This window comes from Lottia gigantea, assembly GCF_000327385.1.
Source record: "Lottia gigantea unplaced genomic scaffold LOTGIsca_24, whole genome shotgun sequence".
NCBI classification, from domain to species: domain Eukaryota; kingdom Metazoa; phylum Mollusca; class Gastropoda; family Lottiidae; genus Lottia; species Lottia gigantea.
Genome location: NW_008708707.1, coordinates 1,154 through 28,552, shown reverse-complemented (window position 1 = coordinate 28,552; position 27,399 = coordinate 1,154). Strand labels below are relative to the sequence as shown.

Below are 27,399 nucleotides of genomic sequence, written 5' to 3'. Positions count from 1 at the left end.
TTGCAAAAATAATGGGCCACCATGCATAACCGGTAATGCTTTCCCCTACTTCGTGGGACAAAGCAGGATGTAAAACTCCATTCATTTCATTTCTTACACCTCCAGTAAATCTGGTAATCTTATAACTGTTGTTTTCTGTAGTTCGATGATCATAGACCTGCTGTTGTCAAGGGTACAAATTGTTAACCATTGCTTATCAAAAACTATATTCTTGTAAATATAAATCTCAAGCTTGCATTATGTCCTCCCCTTCTTACCGTCTGTTGTTCTCTGTAGTTCGATGATCATAGATCTGTTGTTGTCAAGGGTACAAATCGCAGTTTGTGGCATTGGAAAGCTAAGATTTCAATCTGGTTGCTGTGTAAATTTCATCATCCTATCTCAACTGGTTTGACCGTGGTGAAGATGCCAAGTTTGAATTTTTCAAAATAGTGAAAATTGGTAAAATATCACAGGTAGCTACCTGTGGTACCAAAATCCATTTTTGGGTCAAAATGCTGTCAAAGGTTCAAATTGTTAACCAACCATGATTTTTATTAACCTTATTTTCTGATTTCAGGTTTGTCAACATCCTTACGCAGGTATGAGAAGCTGGGGAGCTGAAGCAGTTACATCTTTAGTAAAGGCAGCATTAGGTTATAAATTTGATACCCCACTCAACGAAAACCTGGTAAGTTTACTATCATGAGGATATTTCACCATTCCAATGATAGCTGCCACTGTGGCTACTCTGGCAGAATGTTCTCATTTACACTGCATAGTGTCAACTGTTGCCCAATTTGAAGCAGAAAAGTTGGATGTAAAATTCCAGTATAATCCAGAAACTACAAAAGACAATTAAAGCTTTCAAACTTAATTCAAGTTTTATTACTGTCTGGATAAAATTGTTCTCATGTAACAGTCATCTTGGATCAGTGGCGGAGCTAAAGGGGGTGCAGAGGGGGCAAGTTTTTCGGGCAAAAATCTTGTAACTAAATTAGAAATTCGGGCAATCGCTCCCCCCTTGGATGTTAACCTGGCTCCGCCACTTTGTTGGATGTAAAAGTCTATTTCATTCCAGAAATTACAGAAGACCATACTACAACCTATACAAGAAATCTCATCCACTAACTATTCAGACATTCGGCAGAAACAACTAGAATGTGTCTTACAGATCTTACATAATAACGGTGATCAACTTCTACATGGCTGGCCTCTGATTTTAGGGGTCATTGGTGCTGTTAATGACAATCAGGGGTAGGTAACTCTTCAGTCTGGGAATAACTCTGTTATTTTGCTTCCTACGCTAACCTGGGAATCTTAAAATTAAAGTCAATTTTATATAGGTCTGTAATAAACAAAAGTAGTACATTTCCTTTAAATCTTTTTCTGAAATAAAGGGGTCTGCCTCTTTAAGTAAAGAGAAAACCATATCATTGCATCAATTCTGCTTTAACCCCATATGCTTAAAAAAAAACCACCAAAAAACATAAAAGTTAAGCAGCACATTTCCTTTGCATCTTTTGAGGAAAAAAAAGGCTGTGCCTCTTTAAGGTAAACAGGAAACCATATATAAGCAAAGTCTCTTGAGAAAAAACAGACAGAGGTTGTTGAAATCTCTTACTAATCCTGTCCAAAGCCTTTCCTAATTCCACAACTAATCCATGTGATTATTTGATACCCTACAAATAATGTAATACTGTGATATTTTCAAGCGGGCTGTCGTCTGATTCCATAATTCTTTAAATGTCAAAAACCTTGGTTGCCATGTTTGATTTGGTAAATGCAAACTCAAAATACTTGATGCATAAAAGTGAACTCAAAACAATTGATGTGTACCAATCGAAGAGAATTGTACACATTCGAAGACAATTCAAAACATTTTGAGTTGTGAACAGAGAAAACACCAGTCTCTTGAGAGGTACAAATAGATGATAGACTGACTTAATGTGGACAAGGTTGAGATTAAAAAATGCGGCAGCTCTATGGAAGCCTCCATTTGAGCATCTGAAGGGGTTCTTTTTAAAAATAAAATTGATTTGGTGCCCTCTGACACATGTTTTGTGGCAGAAATGTTTAAAATTCATAATATGTAATTTGTGAAATTTGAAGCAGGCGTGAATTTGGTCTATATCTTTTGACAAGTAATTGACTATAATTCAACTCAGATCTTACATATGGGAAGGTAACTGACAAAGGTTTAAAGAAGTGTTCATCAATGTTACTTTACATTAGAAGACACTGGCAAAGGCTTAAAGCAAAGTTCACTACTATTAAAGTTACTATCCTTATAGTGAACATTTTTTCTTATAGATTTTGATTATTAATTGAATATAATTCAACTCAGACCTTTAACATTGACTATTCAACAGAAAACACTGGCAAAAGGTTAAAATGCAGTGTTCAGGTTTCTATCTATAGTGAACACTTTAATTACCTTTGATTATTAATAATTATTAGTAATTGAATATAATTCAACTCAGATCTTTAACATTGACTATTCAACAGAAAACACTGGCAAAGGGTTAATAAAGCCGTGTTCACTAACGTTCAAGTTTTGTGGACACTTTAATTACCTTTAAGCTTTGACTAGTTATTGACTGTTAATTAAATATATATCAATTCTTTTATATCATGTGACCAAACCTTAATCAGTCTTTATCAGTTATATTATTCCTTTGTTTAAAACATTACAACAGAAAATTTTCCACAGGCAACATCTATATTACTTCTGCTTATTTGTGTCTGAGATTTGTTAAACTAAAAGTAATTTTCAAATTTGAAAGTGTCAATGGAATTTACAAATCCTGTTAAAAGAAAAAACAAAACTTAAAATAGAATAGAAAAGACAATCAAAAATAAATTTAGATTTTAAAATTCTTCTGACAAGAATCAAAATGAAATTTCAAAAATTTAAAATCTCGTGCAAAAGATAGCATAAAGGATTCAAAAAGGAAATTTAGAAACCTTGTAAAAAATATTATAGAATGTATTGGAAATGGAAAGAAATGGAAAGCGAAGCTATCAATAAATATAACGGAAGGATGAAAAAAAGATTGCGTGAACGTTCGCAAGTTATTTGAATATGTCATCAACAGGATATTATCGTCTGTTCCGAATGTAATTACCTCAGAAATATGACACTTGTATCGCTTCTCCCTTGTTTTTTTCTGGCGAAGTTTTTGTCAATAACTATATTTCATGTCACATGTGTATTCATATATATCTTTTGCGACACTTAAACGAAAGGTTTTCTTAAATTTTTATGTGTTTTGAGGACACTGATAGCATCAATTTGCACCATTCCAATTTTCAATCAGATGTCTGTAGTTCTTGCGAAACTATGTAATGTTTTTTACTTGGAAATAACACACACCTAGCCTAACCATTTTGAATTTTTTCCTCAATCTATTATGTCGATTTTTGATAAAGGTTATAATATTTTAACTAAGCTTTCAAATTACATTTAAAGGTTTAGAAATGGCTCTTCATGTGATTTGAAGGGTCAGTTAAAAAAGACTATTAAAGGGAGGTAACTCATTTTAAAGGAGTACAGACCACAGCTGTTTATTAACCTCACTTGTAGTATTTGTTCCATCTTAGGCCTGTACATTTGGGAGAATCAACCTTTCCTTCCCTGAAAACAAGCTTTCATAAAAGAATTGTTCATCTATTGAGTGTAGGTTGTAAAATTTCATTCTTTTCATTTCTGGTTTGTTTTTTTCCAGAGAAAAATTGGTGCAGACGGCGTTCCAGTCACTACAAGTAGTAGTCACTGACTTCCTTCCCATAATTCCAAGCATATATCAACAAGTCTGTGTAGAGGTGGCTGGAAGATTTGGACTACAGAATAAAGAATTGAATGTCAGTTTAACAGCAATTGGCTTGTTGGTAAGTTTCAGATATTTAATGGTTTCTTTGTGTAAAGTAAGGATTATTTTACCTTTTGACCGTACAGATTAAAGAAATATCACTTGAATATGAATCGGAAGAAGTCGCCTCAATATTTATCCTGGTTGCTAAGTTAGATGTAGGTAGCACATTAAGGATAACTATCACATGACAACCAGGATAAGAACCCTTAACCACCATTTGTATGACATCACAAACACTCTAAGCGACTGTGCTTAATCCCCTCCTCAACCAAGGGAAATAACTCAACTATAATAATTTGTAATGCCTTTCTTTTCCAGTGGAATATCTCTGATTTCTTCTACCAAAATCGACAAAAGATTTCCGAAGAATTGGAAAAATCCCAGGCTGAAAATGACGGAAGTAAAAGCAATCTCAAACCATTTGATGCATTATGGATGTGTCTGTTTTCCAAATTGGGAGAACTGTGCGTCGATTCTCGGCCAGCAGTGAGAAAAAGTGCCGGGCAGACGCTTTTCTCCACCATCTCAGCTCATGGTAGTCTGCTTCAAAAATCAACATGGTCTAAAGTTCTTTGGCAGGTAAGTTGTTCATGAATTTGTCAAAAAATGCAGAGCTGACCCAAGGGCAGACTTACTATTACTCTATTCAAAAGTCAGTGCTTTCATGATTCTGAAGTGTGAGAGAAATTTAACAGTGTTACTCTCAAACTTAAGGGACAGTTTTGTTGGTGTTGCCAAATGTTGCAGAGCCATGATTGAGGTAGAAAGCTTGGATTGTAAAATATGTTCCAAATGTTTATGTATAGGTTATTGTCACACCTACTTCTGCTTTTTCTTGGTTTTTGTGCGGAACAATTCTTAGGTTTATGAACTTTATTTCCAGATTTAGGCAATTAATTATTAATTTTGCTGTATTTTGTTTCAGGTGCTGTTTCCCTTACTGGAGAATGTTCAATCGTTATCTAGCAGTGCCTCCTCCACTAAAGATGAACAGACAACTGGTAATATTCTGATACACCATTCTCGAGACACAGCTGAGAAACAATGGGCAGAAACAAGAGTTCTCTCCCTTGCTGGTGTAGCTCGTACCTTCAATTCTAAACGCAAAATACTACAGCAAATAGGTGAGATTTCTTTTATGAGTTTAAGATGTGGATACTTTCAAAGAGCCTCTCCGAATTCCCCTCCATCCCAGTTTTAGGGAATTTCCCCATCACTTAATGTATTGAAACCTCCCAAATCTCAGCAAATTAAAAAAGATAGGTGAACAGGATTCCCAAAATCTATTCTACTTCAACTTTAAGTAAAAAAAAATTTTCACAGTTCAAGGGTCAAGAATTGGCCTAGGGGTTGGAAGGCTACAGTTGTTTAACCCTAGCTGTCGAGCGTCAGATTTTCTTATTCTTGAAAAATGATTCATGCACAAATTGCAACACTTGGCACCCATGTTATAATAATTCACAATATTTCTTCTCTAAATTTCAGGTGACTTTCCCAGAGCGTGGTCATTATTATTAGAACATATAGAAAACTCAGCATTATGCCTCAGTGCCGAAGTCTCTCTCGCTGCTCTGAAAAGTTTTCAAGAAATTTTACAAATCAGTCGAGAATCAAAATCAGACGATCCTAAGATTTATCTGGAAGCACCATCTGGTGAAGAGATCAACAGAACAGGGGAGACAATCAAATCAGCTACAACAAAACCTACACCAAAACAGGAAGTCTCAGATGTGGATATTGCATTATGGTCTATGGCTTGGAAAGTGTGGTTAAATATAGGAACAAATGCGACGAAGCCACCAAATGATTCGAACAAAGTCTACGTACCATCTCAGAACTTTTTAACCGCCCTTATTCAAACTTTTCCCTCGTTGTTCCAACACATAAAGCCACGTTTTGTGGCAGCAGATCTTACAAAATTATCCAATGTGTTATTTAGTTCACTGTCTGTACCAGTCCATGGTGATGCCTCCCCCTTCATTATACCTACGTTCCCTGAAGTTACTATAACACCCCTACAAGATGCTACCCTACAAGCTATGGAGGTCCTTATTCAGGTGGGTACATTTGAGGAAAGGGTTTTTCGGGGGGATTGAGACAAGAACATACATATTTTTAAGTCCATTAGCAATTTGAAGTTGACATTAAATAGATTTGTCTCCCTTGAATAGAAAAATGCTTGATGCCTGAAGTTTTATTTCAGGCGAGGAATCTATGAATTTAGGAGTTATTGCCCTTAACAATAAATTTCATTTTCTTTTTCAAGACTAGATGAGGAATCGTTTTGCTTGTTTATCCTCATGAGTTATTGCCCTTGACAATAATTTCTTTTTCATTTTAAAGACTAGATGAGGAATCTTTTTACCTGTTTATATTCATGAGTTATTGCCCTTGATATTCAAATATATTTTCTATCATTCCAGGCTCTGAGAGAAGGTGAAGAATCTATGAATTTGATGTATCCCCATATATTTGATCAATTATTAACCTATAGTAAATTTGGTGTCCAGGCTCCCAAATATGGTCACCTAGAAACCAAAGTATTTGGTACTGTTAAAGGTCCACAGGTAAGTTAGTTTCAGCTTCTTTGGCTGTCATTGTAGCAAATCAATAGCTCAGTCAGTAGAGAGTCGGATTGTCGTCTGGTTGGCCATTGATTGAAGCCAACACTCTGTGCTCTCAAAACATTCTTATCAGATATGGGATAAAAGCCAAGATTTTGTTGACGTTTGAAAGCACTGGCGGTGGCATCAGTTTTTCATACCTTGAGAAGAATTTGAACCTTCTGAAAAAAATCGCCTTGCAGACGACAATCCAACTCACTACAAACTTCGCTATTCCAATACTACTACGCCAATGTTTAGGACATGCTGATTCTTTTGTGCACAGCAAGGGTTTTTGAACATACAAATATAGCTTATTGTCTAGATATTTATTGTGGGACATAAAAAGGGCTTCTTATTGATAGCACGTAATTATTGTTTATTATTATTTTGTATTTTTCTCTTACAGGTTGATTGGGTAACGATGAATTTCGTCCCGTTTAGTGAGAGAACTATTGAGATGGTAGTTGATCTGTATTCAACCTCAGCCAATCATAGCTCTGTTATTAAAGCACATGTCTTACAGAATATCATTAAGGTATGTAATTGTGGATCCATTTTATCTATTGAGCTATATACTTGCAGGGCAGGCTTTTTGTCTTGAGAACTACTTGTCAAAAGAACAATTGAGACCAAAAAGGATTTCATCGTGGAGAAACTCAATTAAGAGAAAGTATGCATCAATAGAAAGGGTATATTTTGTACTATTTATATCAGAGATATAAGTTAAAGATCTAAGTCTGAAGGTAAAGAAAAATTGAAAGTGAGGCTTATAACACAAGGATTACTCCTACTGACCCATCCCCCTCCCCCCAAAAAATAAGGGGGGACAATATGAATGAAATAAAATGATAAACCATTGGGAGACAAATGTGACTTTTCCTGTTTTGAAGAAGCAGGCACCAGTGGCATTTGAACTAGTTCTGTTTTTTTTTGACATTTTACTTTGGGAAATAATTTCTACTGACCATTTTGCCCCTTACTGGCCCCCCTTCCCCCCACCCCCCGCACTTAATGTTTCATAGAAATACCAATAGATAAGACAGTCTCTTGAACAAATTATTGGTTTGGTTTACTAGTAGTCTGAGAGTTGTAGATGGATATTTTGTGTATCTGACATGTTATTATAGATGATACTAATATTATTATATAACTATAATTTCATCTGTTATTATTAATATCTTAATTATTGTATAATCTTAACATCTGGCTTTATAACAGCACCATTCCATACAATGATATATATCAAAGCTAAAGATATGAATAAGAATATTTTTTCAGTCATTTGCACTTAACTTAAGAAAGATGAAAAAGTTTGATTTCTGGTCAAAATCCAAAACATTAACCAATTAATGAAATATTTATAATACATTATATTCCTGATGACGTGTGAGAACCACATTGAAACATTGAAGTAATAAATAAACCAGAAGTATCTATCTATAAAATTGTCTTATTTATCAATTAATGAAGGTACATTTGTGTTCAGTCAACTGCTTTAAACAATGAAAAGGGAAATAACAAAAAAATTTCAATCAATTGCATTCAACCAGTCAACAAGTAGGAATGCCTACAATTTGCATGCCATAATCCAAAATAAAGATATTTTGTGTTCAGTCAATTTATTTTGAATGAGGAAGTCTGGGTAATTAGTGGGATTAGCTTGATCACCTTGACTTCCTGACTGCACCCTTTTCAAATTGATCTATCCCTATAATCATGTGAACCCCCTAGAGGTGTTTAACCAGACAGGAAGAAAGTTTGATTAACTTATTACATGCATTGTCAAAATAAATCATTAAGGACCAATGCTATCACCTTGTCTTATCCCCCTCTGGTCAAATTCTTTTTAAATGTCATAAATTGTTGATTTAGGGGTAAATTTGGGGTTTTTTTCCACAAGGAAGTTGAACAAAATATATTTTTTTAAATTTTATTTGGAATTTTTTACTTTTACCTCCTACGTTTTTTTCAACTGTGTGAATTCAAATATTTGCGAAAATCAAATAGAATATGATTTTGTTATTAACAGCATGTATTTAAGTTTATGGTGTGGGTGGAGCAAAATTGATTGACAGCATTCCAGATTCGAAATCATTAAAGACGAGAAATTTTCAATGAACAAAAAACAGCATTAGTTTGGTATTTGAAATTTTGGTTTGTGGCGTGAGTGGAGCAAAGTTGGCATACCCAATCCAAGATCCAAATGTTAAAGGAAGAAAAAGCGTCCTTATAAAACAGCATTAATTCGCTATTTTGATTTCCCAAAAGCAAAGCAAAGTTGAGGGCAAATTTAGCAGGAGTCACTCAAGATCCAAAATCCTGAAGGAGAAGAAAATGTATCATTAAATTGCTTGATGATAAACTGAAAGTAAAGTCAAACCCAGTGACATTCTCTCAGATCAAAATTGTTAACAAATTTCATTAATTAGTCTGATTATGACAGGCACATCAATGGAGATTTTTTTGTCTTTTGAGCTCACACAAGTTGAGTTTGAACACAGGTGTCAACTAGACTACTTAAGATAAAAACAAAATGGTAGCTGGAGAGAAAAAAGGGCTTTATTTAGAGATAAGATGCAAACAAAAGCTGTTGTTATTTTTCTTACAACACATGTCAAAGCTACATCTCAATAAAACATGCCCTGGGCTTGTTTACAGATCATCCAAACATGTTTGTTCTTTAGGCAATTTTATCCAAGTTTAAACCTCTTTTAAATATGTTCACACACCATGGACACTCAATTGATATGAATTTGTCTGTTGTAGATTTAGGACTGTTACACAAAGCTGGCTTTGCTTAGCAATTTTGTAGTGTTTAAGGCACTTTTCTTTCAACTTGGACAACATGAGATTTTCCCTGAAGCCCAAGATAATATTTCTAAGCTTTTTGCAGACTTTTTTTCAAGAGGAATGGGTCCTAAGAACTATTAAACGAGAGGGGAGGGAGGGGTGGTTGAACTGTTTCAAAAGGGTTGTTTGTAGCCTGCCCTAATTTGGGTTGATGATGCCATAAGAAAAAAAAAGATGAGAGGGGAGGGTGTGGATTTTTGAAGGCGTCTGATGTCAAAAAGGGGGCTGAAAACAACTTGTTTCTATTGTGCATCCCAATCAGCTGAATTGACTGTTTAAAAAGGTTTTAAGGGTTGTTTGTAGCCTGGCCCTTATTAACCCTCAGTCAACCATGTGGCAATTATTATAGAAGTGGAGGGTTAACCCTCCAGGCAGCCCCTTTCTGACAGCTTGTCAACTTCTTCACTCCTTTTTACTTATTATTATATACCCCTACTCTAGACTTACTAATTGTTTCCACTTCCTTCCTTCCTAATTAATGCCAAATTTTAACCCCATGTTTGATCAAATTCAACAATCAGTCAACCCCTACCCCCTAAATTAAACCCTTCAATTTGGAGTCTTTTGAGATTTGTGACAAATTGTCTAGATCGGCCCTAAATTTTGCATTTTTGTCATTTAACCCGTAAATTTTTGCATTTTTTGTGGGATTTGTGAGATAAAATGGATTTCTGCCTAATCTTACCCCTGTAACTCAGCCCTTGACTTTAAGTTTCAATCTAAAATGGAGTGTTTCACCCTTTAACCCTTCATCACAAAATGGAAGGCATATTTTGTGGGGTTTCCTTTAAAAGCAAACCTTTGTTGAAAATTAGGATGTAAAACTCCATTTCATTACAAAAATAAAATACATGTTTTACATATTTTTATTAAATTTTCTATTTGAGTATTGACAAAATCCCTGAGATTTAAAAAAAAACAAATTGCAAAAATTCAGCAAAAATTATCGAATAGAATTATCATTTATGAGACGACAAATTTCAAAAACTTAAAACAAATGAAAATAGAAATGGAAGACCTTGATACTGAAAGTTATATATGTTACTCCAAAATATTTTTTCCAAACTTGGATGAATTAAAAAATAATTGGAAAGATTCACTATAAATTGTCCATTTCGATACTCTACTCTAGGTTTCTCTTTTGAAACGAAAATTATCAGACAAAAAAAGAACGAGATTGATATCTAATTTTGATTAGATTATATACTATAAAAAGATATATTAAAACTTTATACAATTCATATTATACACAAGTTAAGGAGATATCAACTTCTACCCAGGCTCAGCTCAACAGATACACAAGGACTGACAGAATCTGAAAGCAACTGGGTTTTCAAAACAGCTGGCAACTGACTGAGTTTGGGATTTTGTCAACCTTGGCTTACCAATGACTGAAAAATCAGTTGTCGTGAGTAGCCACGAATTGATCATGTTCCATTGGATTTTGTCATCGACAGTCCATCAATTTGATTGGTCTATTTCAAGACTTTTGCATTTCAATGGACTGTCAAAATTTTGAATGAAAACGTGTATTTCAGTTTTGTGATTTCTTTGGAGGTTACTTGCAATTGCAACAAGTCATTTTGTCTGGAGTTTGGCCTCAAAATGGCCAGTGGACTGACAATATCATAATCAGTTACTGAACAGAGCAATTAAATGACAGTGAACAAGAGATGCATAGCAATTTTGACAGATCAGGGATGGCTAGTAGAGTAAACCTTAGAAAAAACACAAAACAAAACAATAAGGTCTGCATTTGAATCAAATTGTTTATGAAACCAACGTTATAATCTCATTTTTACAACAATCACAACTGTCTTGTAACACATTCATATATCATAAAAATTAAAGGGATAAATTCATCTAAAAATTTGCTATATAGTTGAAATTCTATCAGCTGGTAAAGTCAATATTTAGATGACATTATCCCTTAATTCAACACATTTTCACTTGCATAAATATATTATTATTTCTCATTTGTATCTCAAAGAGCTAGTTTGGATGAGTTGTTTCCCTTTATTTAGACAGACTTTTCCAGTAACTCCAATTGTGTACAATCAATGCCAAGGTCACATTTGATTTGGTCCAATCAATGCCCAGATGTCTCATCCAAATCTAGCTCTTTCATTTTTTTTCTGGTAAATTTTCAAATATATAAAATGAGTCTATGAGTTATACAGCATACACCTCAACTTTTCAATCTCGCTCTTCAATAACGACACTTCTGTACGCAGCTGAAGATTTTCTTGTTCAAGGTAGACAACTCTCAATGCAATCTGCTCCTCTTTCATTCGTCTGGCCTCTCGCGATCTTTTGGCCGAGTCGTTATTTTTCTTCCTCTTATCCCAATAGGTATCATCTTTACTTTTATCTGGAATCGAACATGGCCGCTTTTTCGGTGGCATTTTGCTGTGGTCTGAATCCATGTCTTTCATCTTCTGATCTGGCGAAACTTCGATTCCTTCGTCTTGCGGAGACGGCTGGGACGAAAGATCCGAACCAGGGGTATGATTTACATAATGATCGATGGGTGAATCCTTTTCTGGTTTTAAATTTGGCATCATTTGCATTGTATGTCCGTTTGTGCGCACACGCATGTCCTGTCCACCGCTACACGAAGCCATTGATTGGCTATGACTGAAATCAAACGCAGTCGAATTTGGAAGTTGCATCCCACAGTTCCCTGGAGGCATGTACGATGAGTTAGAATATTGGGAACCATAGTATGACCCTTGCATTTGGACTGGAGAATAAGATTTGTAAGGTCGATCCGGCTCACCACGACCATCCATTGGATACGGATATGATGAACTTGCCGCGTTCATTTTTCAAACTTTTTAAATTGTTTATTGTTTATGACGTCTGCACTGATACTTGTAACCATTTATCGCAGAAGCTTTCTGAAAAAGAAAAGAAAATTTATGTTACAAGAAATGCAATAATGGCTCCATATTCTAAGGGTTATCTAAAGTGATTGTAAAGAGGTTTTCAAAATTTTTTGTGTATCAGGGACACTGATAGCATCAATTTGTACCAATTGTCAATCAGACGTCTGTGGATCTTGCATTTCCACCTAAACAAAGAGCAAACCTGCATGGATTTTTTATTGCAAAAGTTTTGACTTTGAAGCTTTGATTGTATTTGATTTGATTGAAGGAAATGTACACTTGTTTGTTCAGTGTGAGACAAAGATGTGTTTTGATCAAGTGGTTTTCTTTAGGTTTGCTTAAACAAGTACAAAAAAAAACCCTTTTTCTGTCCAAATTTTGAAACAAGAAAACTTTGCATAGGTTAATGACCTCTTATGAAGCTATATTTGTCCAATTTGGAAGATTCTCCTTGAGCTGAGAGTCGAAGAGATGCCCAATATTTGTTAAAACACTTTCAAAAGCTCTTCAATTTCTTTTATTGGACCTCGTAAAAAGCTCAGCAAACAAGAGTTTTTGTTGAATACTGAATGCTGGTTGTGAATGAACTCTTCAGTTAATTCAAGGCCCTGTGATGTGTGGTTGAGTATCTGTTATTAGTGATAATGTACAGACCTCTATGTATATTTACTCCAGATTCAATGTTTGTTAATAGTCTTAATAGACCATTGCCCTGTTACATCGGTTTCATGTAATCATTGCTAATCATGTTACATCATTCTACATCAGAGCATCATGTCCTAGATATATGGCCTGGACCTCACAAATTTATTGACTGCTTCACGAATAGTATAATGTGCAGTAGACACTATATTTTTTTGAAAATAGCATGATTTTGCCACAGTCTTGATGCCCTCAAAATATGGCATAGATTTATTTATTTCTAAAGTTTGTTGTAAATTGCATTATTTAACTAGATTTTGTACCAGATATATGCCTTGCCCCAACCCACCCTAGAAAAGAAGCTGACCTTTGCCCTTTCCCCCATCCCCAAATTATTCATCATTTTACATAGTAACAGAATCATCTGTGGATAATTCTGTGGCCCCTCACCAAATGTTTCCTAGAAAGGCCAGTGGTCACTATGAAAACAACTGAGGTTAATATCATGTATAACATGTCTGTTTCTGAAATCCAGTCTTAATTAACTAATTATAATTATGAATATTAATTTGGTATTATATAACTCTGATCATTTTCATTAGTAAACTGATTGATGGCTTCCTAGCATTATGACTAGACTTGGTTCTTTTGACATGGTACAAGAGTTTGGAAGCCTACAGCTAACTAACTCTGAAACAGCAAGGCATTAGAAATTTTATTTTGAAGAAATTGGAATTATTATAAGGAATTATTCTTGGCACAGGTCAGCGCCTAGAGTTAAACGTTTGGCTGCGTTTGGATTCGAGGCATATAATGTACCATTAGACCAAGATACAACACAAAAATAAAATTTAAAGGGCCAACTGTATCACTTCTAAGGATGAAATTCTGATGATTTGTTCTTGTACAATGAAATAAAGGGGTGAAAAAGGCATTGACAGTTACTAACATTCCCCAATGTCACGATATCAGACAAACTGGATTTCAGATTTTCAAGCTGAAAAGTGATACAGACAACTAAAATTTTCTGGACATTTTTGAAAATTTGGATTGTCTTCTTGATGGTCTTTACAATCCCTTTAAAATGTCACTTGTGTCATCACTTCTACCTTCCTATTGAGAAATAATTATATAAGAATTATAACTCGTCAGACTGATTAATTAATTTAATACTAATTAAATATTGATCAGAAATTAATGAGAATTTTATATAAATTTTGATATCATATTATTATTATACTAAATCAACAATATTAACTATGTGGACTCTCTTGAATTGGAAAATTAGTCAAAATATGAAAAATTCAACAGACTTTATAATCTTTCATAAATTTAGAGCTATTTCTGTCATGATTTTGGGTCTACTTTTTTCAATATTCTTAAGATTAATAATTCATATTTTGAGGGCTTTTTTCCATATTTTTAAGACAGTTTTTTTTACTTTCTATAAACAATTTTTTGTCTTTTTCTGGGTTTTAATTTTAGTGTAGCCCACTTTTCCTCAGTTAACTAACTATTTTACCAACTTGTATAACATTACAATAGTTTGAAATTTAAGATATTTTAATCTTAGATCATTTGTCTGGATTTTAACCCTAATTTTAACCCCTGTCAGTTCCCCTGTTCGTCATTCAACACGTGTAGGGGTTGTATGAGGACAGATTTCTACAGTTTCAATGAAATTTAAAGGGTTAAAGAGATTATGATGGTTTTAACAGAAATAGTTGAAATTTTATAGTCCGGTTATTTCAGGACAAGTTTTAGTTGAATCATGAAATTTGTTATTTAACTAGAAGAATATATTTAATATTTAAATTGAATTTCAAAAAAATATTTAAATGATGCTTTCAAATTTTTGCATATATACAATGAATATTCAAACCTACAAATATATGAAATAGGAAAAGATATTAACAACAGAATAGAAAAAACCACAGCAATAACTGTCAAATTACTAGTAAAAATGGCGTAAGAACTTATTAGTCTCGCAAAATACAGTCTTCAGATAATAATGAAGAATAAAGACTTTGAAATTTTTATATGATTTTTATTTTATTACAAGGTTTTTCGTTAACGATTTTTAGTGCATAATTCAGAAAGGTTTAATAGACTTTGCTAAAACAATAAATGTGTATTGACAGTAATTACAAATCAATTAACATAATATATGCAAATTTATTCAATGATTATTTTTGGCTTAATTGTCATATGGGACTAATTATAACGAAAATATTCTAATTAATGAGACAAATTAAAATTTACATTAACTGTGCTCACTAATCTTACCAAAAATTTTTTTTCTTTTTAATACATATTCACAAATTCCTGTTTAAAAATAATACAAATTTACAGCCTTGCCTTTTTTATGAAACTTTCATCTAAAAAATTTAATTTTTATTCTAAAACTCACAAAGTATTGCATTGCAATTTTGGTCTACATCTTTTATGAAAAATTTACAACTAAGTTTGAAAAATGAGAATAACTGCGATGTATTAATTATCGCGATTGTTTATGATCTCAATTCTAAATGATAATATAATATCGAGATATCACCCATTCATTCTTATCATAATAATGCTTGTCATTTTTAATATATTCAGATACCACAAATTTCTTGGGGTTAATTTCAGGGCATTATTGATAAAATTAAATTATATCCTGGTTTCTGAAACAGACGTACTTTTTGAAATTTTTCAAAGATTTGCTAATGCATCTTGAAATATTTTGCGTACAAAGTTTTTGAATGTTCCACTTAGAAGTTGATTTATTTAGTCTTCTCATGGCAAAACTGTAAGAGAATCCATTTTTAATTGGGCATGGGAGGACTGTTTTTATTTATTTAGATAGCTTGATTTAAAAAAGAAATTCTTAAAATGGCCAAGAATCACTTTAACCATGTGATAGTACCAATTGAATTTAACCCCTTAAATGCAAAATAGTCACAAAAAAACCCAAAATTTTTATTCAAATGTAGGCCATAAAAGAACTAATATGTATGTGTATTACACTGGTTATAAATTAACCCTTTAACTGCCACAGATGGTGTATATGTGTATTAGTATAATATATATATAGCATGACCATCTTGATACCTTCTCTTGATTGCCAATAAACAATTTTCCAAATATGGTAAAACCTTATCTGTAATAATTTGCTGAAATTAATCTCAAATTTGAACAAAGTTTTACAAATGGGGTCCATTTGTGATATCAGTTTTAAGGGGTTTTGTTTTTTTAACCATAGGATATATTCCTTTGACCTTTGCAAGTTTTTCAAGGACAAATCCCTAGTATTTCAAGGAAGACTGTAATTGCTAAAAATGCTGGCAATCTTAATACTCTTTGCAATTGTTCAGGTTCTTTAATATGAACTTAAATTTGCAAGTATTTTGCAAAAATTATTAAAAAAAGAAACTTGCTAGATTTTCCTTTTTTTTCATCAAAAATCATTAATCAAAACCATGTATCTAATAATTTTTTGAAAATACTTGCATGAAAAAAAATATTATGGAAAAAATTTCTAAGGCTTGCCTTAATGCTGTGGTTTTTTTTTTCTTGCAAAGGAAATGTAAGCCAACATCCGAAAGCTAAAGATGCAAAATATTACGCAAAATTATGAATGAATAATTATTTACTTACATATTAATAAGCCATATTTGATAAAAATCCTCAAAAATAAATCCACCATTTCAAAATGGCCATCATAATATTAAGCAGAAGGCTGGAGATTTTACCACTAGTTACTAGCAATCTTGACAATATTACACAAACTTGCTCAAACTGTACATTGACCAATTAATTCCCTGCCTTCAAGCTTGACCTCTTCACCCTTAGGGTCATGTGACCAGATCTGACCAATAAGATTATGTAATATTGCCCAATCATCTCCCTTCAATGTTAGTCAATAATGTGTCAATGACTTTTGGAGTGTTCCTGATTAGACTTGTTGATACAGGTCAAACCCCAATTTACTTATAATATACATTTAACCCCTGTCCCTTGACCATGGGGATGCCCAAATTACCACAGTTTTAACCCAAATTTGGGTGGTCCCCTTTTTTTGTAATGAAATGTTGAGTAATGGTTCATTAGCCTCATACACTGTATATTTTTGGTTGGTTAAGGGTTAACTTGAAATATATTTTGATTATATACCTTTAACCCTGTGAAGTTTTCTTAAATGAACCTAATTTGCTGAAATGGGGGTGGTCTACATTTTTGGGGTAGACTATTGCATAATGCCTCATTAGAGCTCCATACTTATAAATCTATTTTGTGGACAATGGATAAGGATGGGTGTCCATCTTCGATGCTTTTTGCTTGTCAATCACTGTTTGAAGAAACCATTTGCTTTTTTGTACCATTGTACCGTATTTTCAATCGGTGTTGAAAGGGTTAACACAAATATTGAAAAATTTCTTTTAATAAAAACACCAATTGCTTTTTTAAATTTTATGCAAATTATATACTAATATACTTTTGGAATATATAGGGTTAACTTGAATTGAACATTTACCAATTTGTTTTGGTTGAGTAAGGGTTAACTGTAAAATGGTGCCCAACATGAAAGCATCACAAAATTATTATGAAAATTGAAGTAACCGATTGCTTTTTACATTTTCACTTTGGTAATTAAAGGGTTAACATGAATTGAAACTCACCAATTTTGTTTTGGGAGAGCAAGGGTTAACTGGAAAATGGTGGCCAACATGAAAATTGCACAAAGTATATTTTTTCAGATCTGTTTGTTGTCCCCAAGGCTATCAAAAATTGATAACTCCTTTACAATACCTCAAGTCAGTCAAAACAATGGGTTTTTAGGGGCTATTTAAGGCCCATTGTTAATTGTCATACTTAGTTGTCATTCTGGTTTGATTGGACTATTAACCCCTATTGTTTTAACATTGTCACTCAAGCGGAACCAAGAGGCTTTCCTTTATCTGACAATCTTCTTTTGATAATCTGAAATTACAAGTTGGCAGCTTTATTTAGGGGCTATATTTTGGAGTTAAAAGGGTTAATTTATGAAAACAATGAAAGTGTTTAGATTTCACTGAATCTTTTAATCAGTCAATCTCAAGTGTTATCAAATATTTAAAATTTCTGTCAAGTTTTAATCTATTGGGAATTTTCAAAATCTTTTTAGTGGCCATTGTTCACGCAGAGAGAGGCTGTGGTCCCCATCAAGGACATCAAGTGGGTTGATGATTTTCCCCCACCCCCATATGATAGATTTATAGATATGAATGTCAGATTCTATTTGTAATAGGCTATATAAAGAGATGGGGAGGGGGGGGGGGGCTTGCAAATTCATCATTGAGGGCATGAAATTGTACTCAAGTTTTGAAACGGTATTTCTCCATTAAAAATCCCCAAAATTTTCTGAGAATAGAGTACAGGTAAATCAGTTATTTCTCATGATTCAACCTGTTTTATTTCAGAATAGCCCTAACTTTAATGTTATAGCGAAATTAACATGCATTACATTAAGTTTCATATAGCATCCCTTTCAACCTGAGTTATTGCCCTTGAGCAAAACATAATACCATTTAAGATTTTAAAACTTCCTTTGAGTTTAAACTTTAAAAGATTCAGAACAGGACATGAAACTATTTCATTTCCTTTTGAGTTATTGCCCTTGATCAACAGATATTTCCATTTCAGACTTTCCGTATACCATTGAGTTTGAAGTATAGTTGTCCGTCACCATCAACATGGAAGCTGGTGATCAATTCCCTGTTTACAGTATTAGATATTGGTTTACCTGTTGCTAGGAAACACGGTGAGTTTCGAAACTGGACAACTTTTTTTAGAGCTGGAAGACAACTTACAAAGATAAAAAAGATTTCTTATGAAAGGGCGGTCAATTCTGCATCCATATCTGCATCTTCGGCCTCACAACATAGAGATCACCAGTTGTGAACAAGAATAGCAGTCATTAGTTTGGAAATCAACTCTCATGCAACTGAGTTGTCAGTCGTGTTCAGAATTCATGACCACTTTCATTATTCACAACCATACACAACTGGTAATCACTATGGTGTGAGGGCAACTTAAGATCAAAATTTCATAAAAGTTGGAGACAAATAGGCCCTGGTTCAAATATGGATCTGGTTTCAGGTCTGCATGTTTAAAACTCAGACATAGTTGGAAATGAAAAAAAAAGCTTACGATAGGAAAATGGCATAAGGCCCATAGGGTACATTTAATGTCATATATGTTCTGTTTTATTTTTAGTGGAAGAATCATCTGGAATGTGGAGTGAACTGTCTCTAACTTTTGAAGAATTTCTCTTCACAAAACAGTAAGTTAAGTTAATAAACTGAGGCCCATGAGCTACAGGCTGTAACCATTAACATCTTGAGATTTTGTAAACAGATTCCCCCTTGAAATTGATATTTCTTAAACCAAGTCTCATAGTAGTAGTCTCATTGGACAGATTATTAATCTTAGTAACGTTTTTTTGCTCCCTTTCAGTCCATCACCACCAACATTAACTGTAGAAGAATTTCAACGTGATGAAGCCATTGATTGTAAGGTATGGTGCTCCAAGTTATTGCCCTGATTTTTCTGATTTTGGAAGATCACCTTCTATTGACCTCACTGTCAAGGTCATTTTATATTTACCTCAACGTCAAGTTCACTGTATATTTATCTCACTGTCAAGGTCATTTTATATTTACCTCAATGTCAAGGTCACTGTATATTCAACTCATTGTCAAGGTCATTTTATATTTACCTCAATGTCAAGGTCACTTTGTATTTACCTCACTGTCAAGGTCATTTTGTATTTACCTCAACGTCAAGTTCACTGTATATTTATCTCATAGTCAAGGTCATTTTATATTTACCTCAATGTCAAGGTCACTATATATTCAACTCATTGTCAAGGTCATTTTATATTTACCTCAATGTCAAGGTCACTTTGTATTTACCTCACTGTCAAGGTCATTTTGTATTTACCTCACTGTCAAGGTCACTTTCTATTGACCTCACTGTCAAGGTCAGTTATACTGTTGTATTATTTCAGGTTGTCTGTGTAATCAGAGATGATATCTTACCATACGCTGGCAACTTGCCAAAAGATTTCATCGTCAAGATCATGGAGATTTTAAATAAAGGTTCGATACATTCGGCAACCTCAGACACATTTATAGGTTAGTATGGCCTGGTCCAAAATCTTCGAAATCAAGCCCAACTGTCCAAGAGATATAAAATCGACAATTTCTGGCATATTTATTTTTTCGAAAAGATGAGTCACATTGTTATTTCTACAGAGGGACCATGACTTCCTACTTTCAAAATTGTATCATTTTACTGAGTGAAAGCATAGGCTGTTGACCTCCTGGAAAATTTTATGGCATCTAAAAAAGCCACTGATGAGTCATATATAAAGATAAAGCTTTAGTTATTGGAATAAGAACTGCCTGGGTAAGATTATAAAATGGAACTTGTGCACCATTCAAAACAAACCGCCCAATCAACACACTTCTACATACAGTTTGTTTTGTAATATAAACAATAAAACTCTGGAATATATTATGAGTATGGGCAAACCCTCTTGTATGAAAGAAGTTGTTTTGATTGGTTAAAATTCAATATCTCTTACTAAGCTATTAGAAAAATGACAAGCTAATAAGACTCTATTTTAAAACTGACCTGCATGTGCACAAATATTGTTGACCTACTTTAGGTGGTTTCCAGATTTTGTATGGTGAAATTTGATTGAAATATCAATATTTTTATTTCAGTATTTTCTGCCCCCTCGTATCATAGTATAGGTAATATATCAATAACCTTGCTTTGTTAATTCCACCCTTTTTCTTTTTCTCTTGATATATACCTTGGTCGTATTTCAAATGTTAACCAGGAGCCGCGGTGGCTCAGTTCGATGCTTGCTAGCTACACCTGAAGGTCCAGGGTTCAATCAAAGTATTGGTCAAGATGATACCCTTGGATTTTTCAACCCACTGACCCTTAGTCCGTAATGCAGGTACGAGGGACTGGCATGGGAAAAAGCGTCTTTCAGGTGGAAATTAAAAAAAGAGTAGATCAATGCCTCTGTCCTGGCAAAATTTCCCTCATTGTACACTGCATAGCATAAGCCGTTTTCATTAGCCAATATGGTGCAAAAAAGGGGGATGGAAAACACCATTCATTTCATTATCAAATTTTAACAGAACTCACAGCATTTTATTACAAATTTTCACAGCAAAGATAATTTCAAAATTTTTGGAAAAAAATCGAAGAAAACTGAAATAAAAATGATTGAAATTTGAATGGATTCTAAATAGTATGAAATATTATAGAAATTTGAAATACAATCAATGAGTAATTTCAAGAATTGCACCCCATTTTATTTAGTTTTGCTTTGTGGTTGTATTTGTGTTTATTGAGTCAGGGCATCTGATTGGGTAGTATTTATTTAGGTGGCCAATCACAGAAAAGGTCTGAAAATAAAATGGCTGATTGAACTCTGTCACTGGGATCATTCGATTGGTGAGTTCTGGATGTTTGAGATTGATAGAATTAACTGAACAATCAATAAAACAAGTTTGAACTGAGTTCAGAACGCGTTCCACATCTGGTGAAAAAATAGATGTAAACAAAATTCAAAATGGCGTAGAAGGAAATAGATTTTGAATGTGATGTATTCCTGTTAAATCTCCAATCGAGGGCCACCATAGTTCCTTGGTCGTTGTATTATTAGTCATATAATATGATGGCTTTGACTCTCCTTTGTAAATATCACTACTGATTAAAATGCAGATCTGTATGTTTTGTTTCATATTTTTTCTGCAGGTGACTCCACTTGCCAAACATGATCTGACAAAATTGTTATGCATCTCATGTTCCAGGTCATTTAATATTCAACCAATCAAATGCTCTGTAATAAAGGATTTCTTCTCTTATATGAGAATTTGTGGGATATTCATTATTAATACACTGACTGTATCAGCCTACTGTTGATTGGTTTGTGTAAAATTTGACTGAACATGATTTGAATAAGAATTTTTTGATGGCAAGTGGAATCACTTACAAAAAACCCACAAAACAAAACATTAAGTTATACTTTTTAATCAAATTATGTAAATAACTTCATATATTATATGATTTTGTGATTTATTTAATGTTTGGTTTCTAAATATATGTTATAACTTCTTAAATATAAGTTATAACTTCTTAAATATAAGTTATATAATAATTCTTCATAACAAATATAGCATTTTCTAAAACTATAATTTGAAATCTGCAGACTCCTTTTGACCTCTGATTGGTCAGGATTATTTTTTGACAGTTGACTGAAAAATCATGAATATTTACTGCTCAAAAGATATAAACTATTTGTGTATTTTTGAATACAAAATTTTGAGCAAGATTTTATTCATTTTAAATCTTCAATTGTTGAAGGTATCTTTGGCTTTTCTGTCCAAAAAAAAAAAAAATTAAGGGTTCAAAGAGTTAGCAGTTTTCAAACTTTCATAACTTAAATCAATATAAAACTTGCATGTTGTTATTTATGTCATAAAATTAATATAGATTTTATAATATACAAACAAATCTTGCCAAGAATATTTATCTTTACGGTAATTTTGGATTTTTTTGGACTTCTGATAAATTTTGAAACAAAAAAGACAATTATAAATGTGCCAAACAGCTTGGAAGCTGACAGATCTGTGTCAAACAGGTCTAATTTTAATTAATTATAACCAAACCTCCTGTGTATAAATGTAATATAAGGATCTATTTGCATCATTCCAATTCTCAGTCAGATGTCAGTTTGTTTGAAAGATAATGGAGGCCTTAACAGTTTAGCATTTCTATAATTGCAGGAACCATAGATATCTTTCCAAAAATTGGAATGATACAAGTAGATGCTCTCAATATCCCTGATACACATTTAAATTTCAGAAAACCTTTTTACTAGAGATCTTTGTACATCATGGCACCTTTGTCTTTTATTTTGAAATTGAGCAATGCTTTTTATGTAACTGCACAATTGGTGTTTCATTTGCATTGGTTGCACACATTTGGCCAGTCTTATTAAAATTAGACCAAACTTTCATTCGGTTTATTAGCTTTTATTTCAATGTTGCCACTTCATTTAGGGTCTAACGACAGCCCTCTTGATCATTTGTCAAACTTACCTTTTGTCACAACCTGAGAAACACCACTTCACATTTGGAGAAGGTAGAAATTTGATTGGTTGAAGAAGACATCATCCAGTTAGGTCAAATGGTTAATTTGCTGAACGTTCAAGAGGGCTGTTGTTAGACCCTTCCTGAAATGGCTTCATTAAAAATACGAGCTAATAAAAAAGGAACGAAACGAAGTTTGGTCTAATTTTAATTAGAATGATATTTGGGCTTTCAATATTTCATGGGTTTTAGCTTCACATCTCATGGTACTTGTTGGTCATACATTGGGTGATGCTGAGTTTTGTGAAGGGATTTAAAAATCATCCTTTGAATCACTGGAAGTGGCATCAGAAGATTTTATTGGCTTGATAGGATTAGAAACAAGGTCTCCTAATGTCCTGATAGGCAATAATCCAACAAGACATGGATTGAGCTATTTCACAATCGCAGAAATTAAGCATTTTAGATACACCTTTCTTTCTTGTCCAAACATTCAAATATTTTTACCTAATTATTTCTCTATTAACGACTATTTTGATTTTGTGGTTTACTCCTTTGCATGGTGTAGTCAGTAGAAAGGTTCTATATGTTAGAAAATCCAGGCAAGACAATGTTATGATTCCACTGCCAGTTCTTTCGAGAATAGGCATTGTGTCTGGTTAACAAAATCTTAAATTCATCCATTTGAAAGGGAGTTTGTGCTTTGTGTTATTTATCAAGTTTTGGGTATCAGCACTCTCATATTTTGTGTCTCTTCATGTATTTTTTTTGTGAAATCCAGGAATTTAAACCCATCTTTTATTGGATAAAAAATTGGTAGTCAAAAATTATTTATAGGGACTTTAAATCTGTTTATATAATTTTATTTAGTTTATTTTAATATAGCCACTTCTTGACCACCTTCTTGAACATTTGTCAATTTGATGACACTGCCAGTCAATCAGCTAAACTGTGTCAGTCAAACTAAGCAATGAAGTTAAGCTTTGATCAAGGAAGGCTGCTATATTAGGAATGATGGTTGAAAGCTGCTTCCATATGGTATCCTTTTGAAGAGGTTATTGGTATTTGTAGTCTTAAAGGGATACAGTCATCTAAATATTTATTTTTCCAGATGATAGGGCTCAATTTCAGCTATCTGTATCATTTTTCAGAATGAAAATTGGGCATTCAGTTTTCGTAAATTAAAATATTTAAATAAAAACCTAGACTATTTAGGGCTCATTTACACTACAAGCTGAGCAGGGTGTGCCGCGTAGAGCGATAAGTAGCACAAGTGTTTAGTTTTCAATCTACAGATGCTCAGTTAAGAGACAATGAACAATTGTAATGGATATAGAGTCTATTTATTCCTTTGGAACATAACGTTTCATTCCACATACAGGTAACGTTCTCAAGTAATAAAGGAATAAATAGAAGTCTGTATCCATAAAAACTCTTGTCTCTTAATGTGCAGTGATACTTCTAAATGTCTTACAAGGATTAGATGTTCAGATGTTTACACCAATCTGAGCTTATTTATGTGCTCTTGTCTGCCTCATCCTGCTCCAGCCAGCTCTACCCTGCTCCAGCCAGCTCTACCCTGCTCCATCCAGCTCTATCCTACCCTGCCCCATCCAGCTCTCCAGCTCCACCCAGCTCTACCCTGCTCCACCCAGCTCTACCCTGCTCCAGCCAGCTCTACCCTGCCCCATCCAGCTCTACCCTGCTCCACCCAGCTCTACCCTGCCCCATCCAGCTCTACCCTGCTCCACCCAGTTCTACCCTGCTCCAGCCAGCTCTACCATGCTCCATCCAGCTCTACCCATCTCTACCCATCTCTACCCTGCCCCATACAGCTCTACCCTGCTCCACCCAGCTCTACCCTGCTCTACCCTGCCCCATCCAGCTCTACCCTGCTCCACCCAGCTCTACCCTGCTCCATCCTGCTCTACCCTGCCCCATACAGCTCTACCCTGCCCCATACAGCTCTACCCTGCTCTACCCTACCCCACCCTGCTCTACCCTGCCCCACCCTGCTCCACCCAGCTCTACCCTGCCCCATACAGCTCTACCCTGCTCCACCCAGCTCTACCTGCTCTACCCTGTCCCACCCTGCTCCACCCAGCTCTAACCTGCTCTGCCTGTACTGTGAACGAACCCTTAGTCTGTTGTCACTTCCATGATATTATTATCTTGTCACTTGTAGTTATTACCAATATTATAACGTCATTGCCTGATAATAACTGCATGTATCAATGTCAACAACGCCTTGAAAATGATGAAAGTCTTGATTAGCATAGTAGGTCTACATATTTGCTGAATTATAGCTAATCCAGCAATCCAAAGGACTTTGATAGAAGAAATTCATCTCTATCAGCAGGAAAAGGCAAAGTTGCTGAATTGTAGTAAACCAGATTTAGGATTTCAATTCTGATAAGTGATATGGATGGCTGTAATTTAACACCATTTTGAAAATAAATAGGAAGTCAATTTTATGCTGATTTTAAAAAAAGTATTCCACCTTCTAATTTCAGATACTGAATCCAGTCGTAAATTACGTGAAGAGTTTGCTAAAACCTGTTTTGAGACGCTACTTCAATTCTCGTTTATAAATCAAGATAAAGAGGGGGAGGGGGCAATAACTAAAATAGCTGTATTATCATTATTACAACGCTGTCAAGATGTCGTCAAGAAATATGTCGATGATGAAAGATTGAGTGGAAAATGTCCTCTTCCAAGGTACGTTTATCTTGATTTTCCAAAGGTTTATGAGTCACACTACATAAAACCCTTGAACCTTAAAGCCCAACTGTTGACAATTTGCAGGGTAAATCAGAAATGAATTGAATGGAGTTTTACATCCTACTTTTCTGCATCAGGGTAAATCAGAATCAGGAGAGCTAGACATGAATCTCTCCAATAGTGGAAAGGAAAACATCCTCTTTCACAGTATGATAAGCCACAATGTTTACAGCCTCTCTGTCAAGAGCTCTGATTGGCTGTATTGGCTGGTGGACAATGCAATTGAACGCCACATTATTTGAAATAAAAAAGATGTCTATTGCTGTCAAGGTATAAGACGAAGTTTGTAATAGCTTACCATTGTGAAAAAGGGGGAAGGCTTATTAGCAAATTAATCATGAATTCTTTATTGATTTAACAATTATTAATTCCTTTTGCAGACCCAGAATGGCTGAAATGTCTTCAGTTTTAAAAGCAATTTCAACTTTACTTGGTTCACTAAAAAGGGCACCCAAAAATAATGGTAAGCTAAATCTTTTCTTAAGATAGAAGAAAACTTTTTGATTTATTCATTTCACAAAGAAAGTAAAGTAACTAAGCTCTTCGAGTATGGTACAAGGATGCAGCAATTAAAAGCAAGAAGGGAGATAACTCTTGTATAAATACTAAGAATCAAGAAACACAATTAATTTACAATTGGAGAAATGTTAGTGTTAATCTTTCCTCAATGAGTTAATTGTAGGGACATAACTCTTGTATAAATTATTCAAGACCACTAATAATTTATAAAATCATTTAGTTGACAAATGGCAAAACCAGTAAACATTTAGTCATATCATTGAAGGGAAATAACTCTTGTATAACATACTCAAGACCACAATGAATTAATTTAGTAATATTTTTTTTTCAGTGGAGGCTGGTGTATGGAAGCAAGTGATAAACTTATATCCATATTTAGTAGAGTGTACGACCACATCAAGTCCTCATGTTTGTAAGGCCTTAAAAGATGCCCTTCATGAATATAAAGACTTGTTATCTGCCCCTGGCAGTGGAATACCCAATGGAAAATGAATGTGTGATCTGGAATAAAATGTTTATCACCTGACTGAGAGTTTTAATAAAAATAATAAACTTTTATCATACAGGTTATATTATATTATCTTTCTGAACACAATTAGGCATGTTAAATTTGAAATGATGTAAACAGTTCTCATTGTATTCAAATGAAGAGAAATTTGCTTGTTGTACTCAACAAATTCCTGGTCAAACTTGTATCTCTGTATTTAAAAATATTATTGTATATACAAAAACATGGCATGTAGATTTTCTATGTAATATAAAGTTGAATTTGTTTGTGGGATAAATTTTAAAATCTATTAAATTAAAGTCAGATATATACTCATAATGAATTTTGTTGGACTCCTGCTCACAACAGGTTCCCCTTTCCCACCCTCAAATATTTCATTTCATGATAGCTTCAATAATTTTTCATGGTAGATTTTCATGATAGCTTTATTTATCTCATTAGCTTTAATAATATTGTAGATTTGATAATTCATTTTACTGTAGCTGTAATATTTTCATGGAAGTTTTAATATTTCTTTCATGAGCTTTAATATTTCATTTCATGGTAGCTTTAATTTAATATATTTCATGGTGGCTTTAATATTATATTTCATGGCAGCTTTAATATTTCATG

The 27,399-nt window shown here is 33.8% G+C and overlaps 2 protein-coding genes across 2 annotated transcripts; both read left to right on the top strand.

Annotated features, from left to right (window-relative positions):
• Positions 1-556: 556 nt before the first annotated feature.
• On the top strand, positions 557-3,942 carry LOTGIDRAFT_116540 (hypothetical protein; the record flags this gene model as incomplete). The annotated part of the gene is made up of 3 exons (XM_009055247.1): positions 557-670; positions 1,061-1,236; positions 3,708-3,942. Coding segments are annotated over 3 exons (525 nt in total), but the record flags the coding sequence as incomplete, so codon positions are not given.
• Positions 3,943-4,271: 329 nt separating this feature from the next.
• Positions 4,272-27,105, top strand: LOTGIDRAFT_188347 (hypothetical protein). Its single transcript, XM_009055246.1, has 13 exons — positions 4,272-4,433; positions 4,780-4,978; positions 5,340-5,911; positions 6,278-6,421; positions 6,867-6,995; positions 18,505-18,622; positions 19,084-19,144; positions 19,318-19,378; positions 19,871-19,997; positions 20,592-20,621; positions 25,493-25,697; positions 26,141-26,223; positions 26,611-27,105. The coding sequence occupies exons 1-13, from the start codon at positions 4,290-4,292 to the stop codon at positions 26,769-26,771; spliced, it is 2,034 nt and encodes a 677-aa protein (XP_009053494.1). The 5' UTR covers positions 4,272-4,289; the 3' UTR covers positions 26,772-27,105.
• The last annotated feature ends 294 nt before the right edge of the window (positions 27,106-27,399 follow it).

Excerpts from the sequence above, each read along its gene's own strand:
- LOTGIDRAFT_188347 (XM_009055246.1), top strand. The coding sequence starts at position 4,290 with ATGTGTCTGTTTTCCAAATTGGGAGAACTGTGCGTCGATTCTCGGCCA. Across the intron at positions 5,912-6,277 it reads CTATGGAGGTCCTTATTCAG|GCTCTGAGAGAAGGTGAAGA; the intron begins GTGGGTACATTT and ends CTATCATTCCAG. Across the intron at positions 6,422-6,866 it reads GTACTGTTAAAGGTCCACAG|GTTGATTGGGTAACGATGAA; the intron begins GTAAGTTAGTTT and ends TTTCTCTTACAG.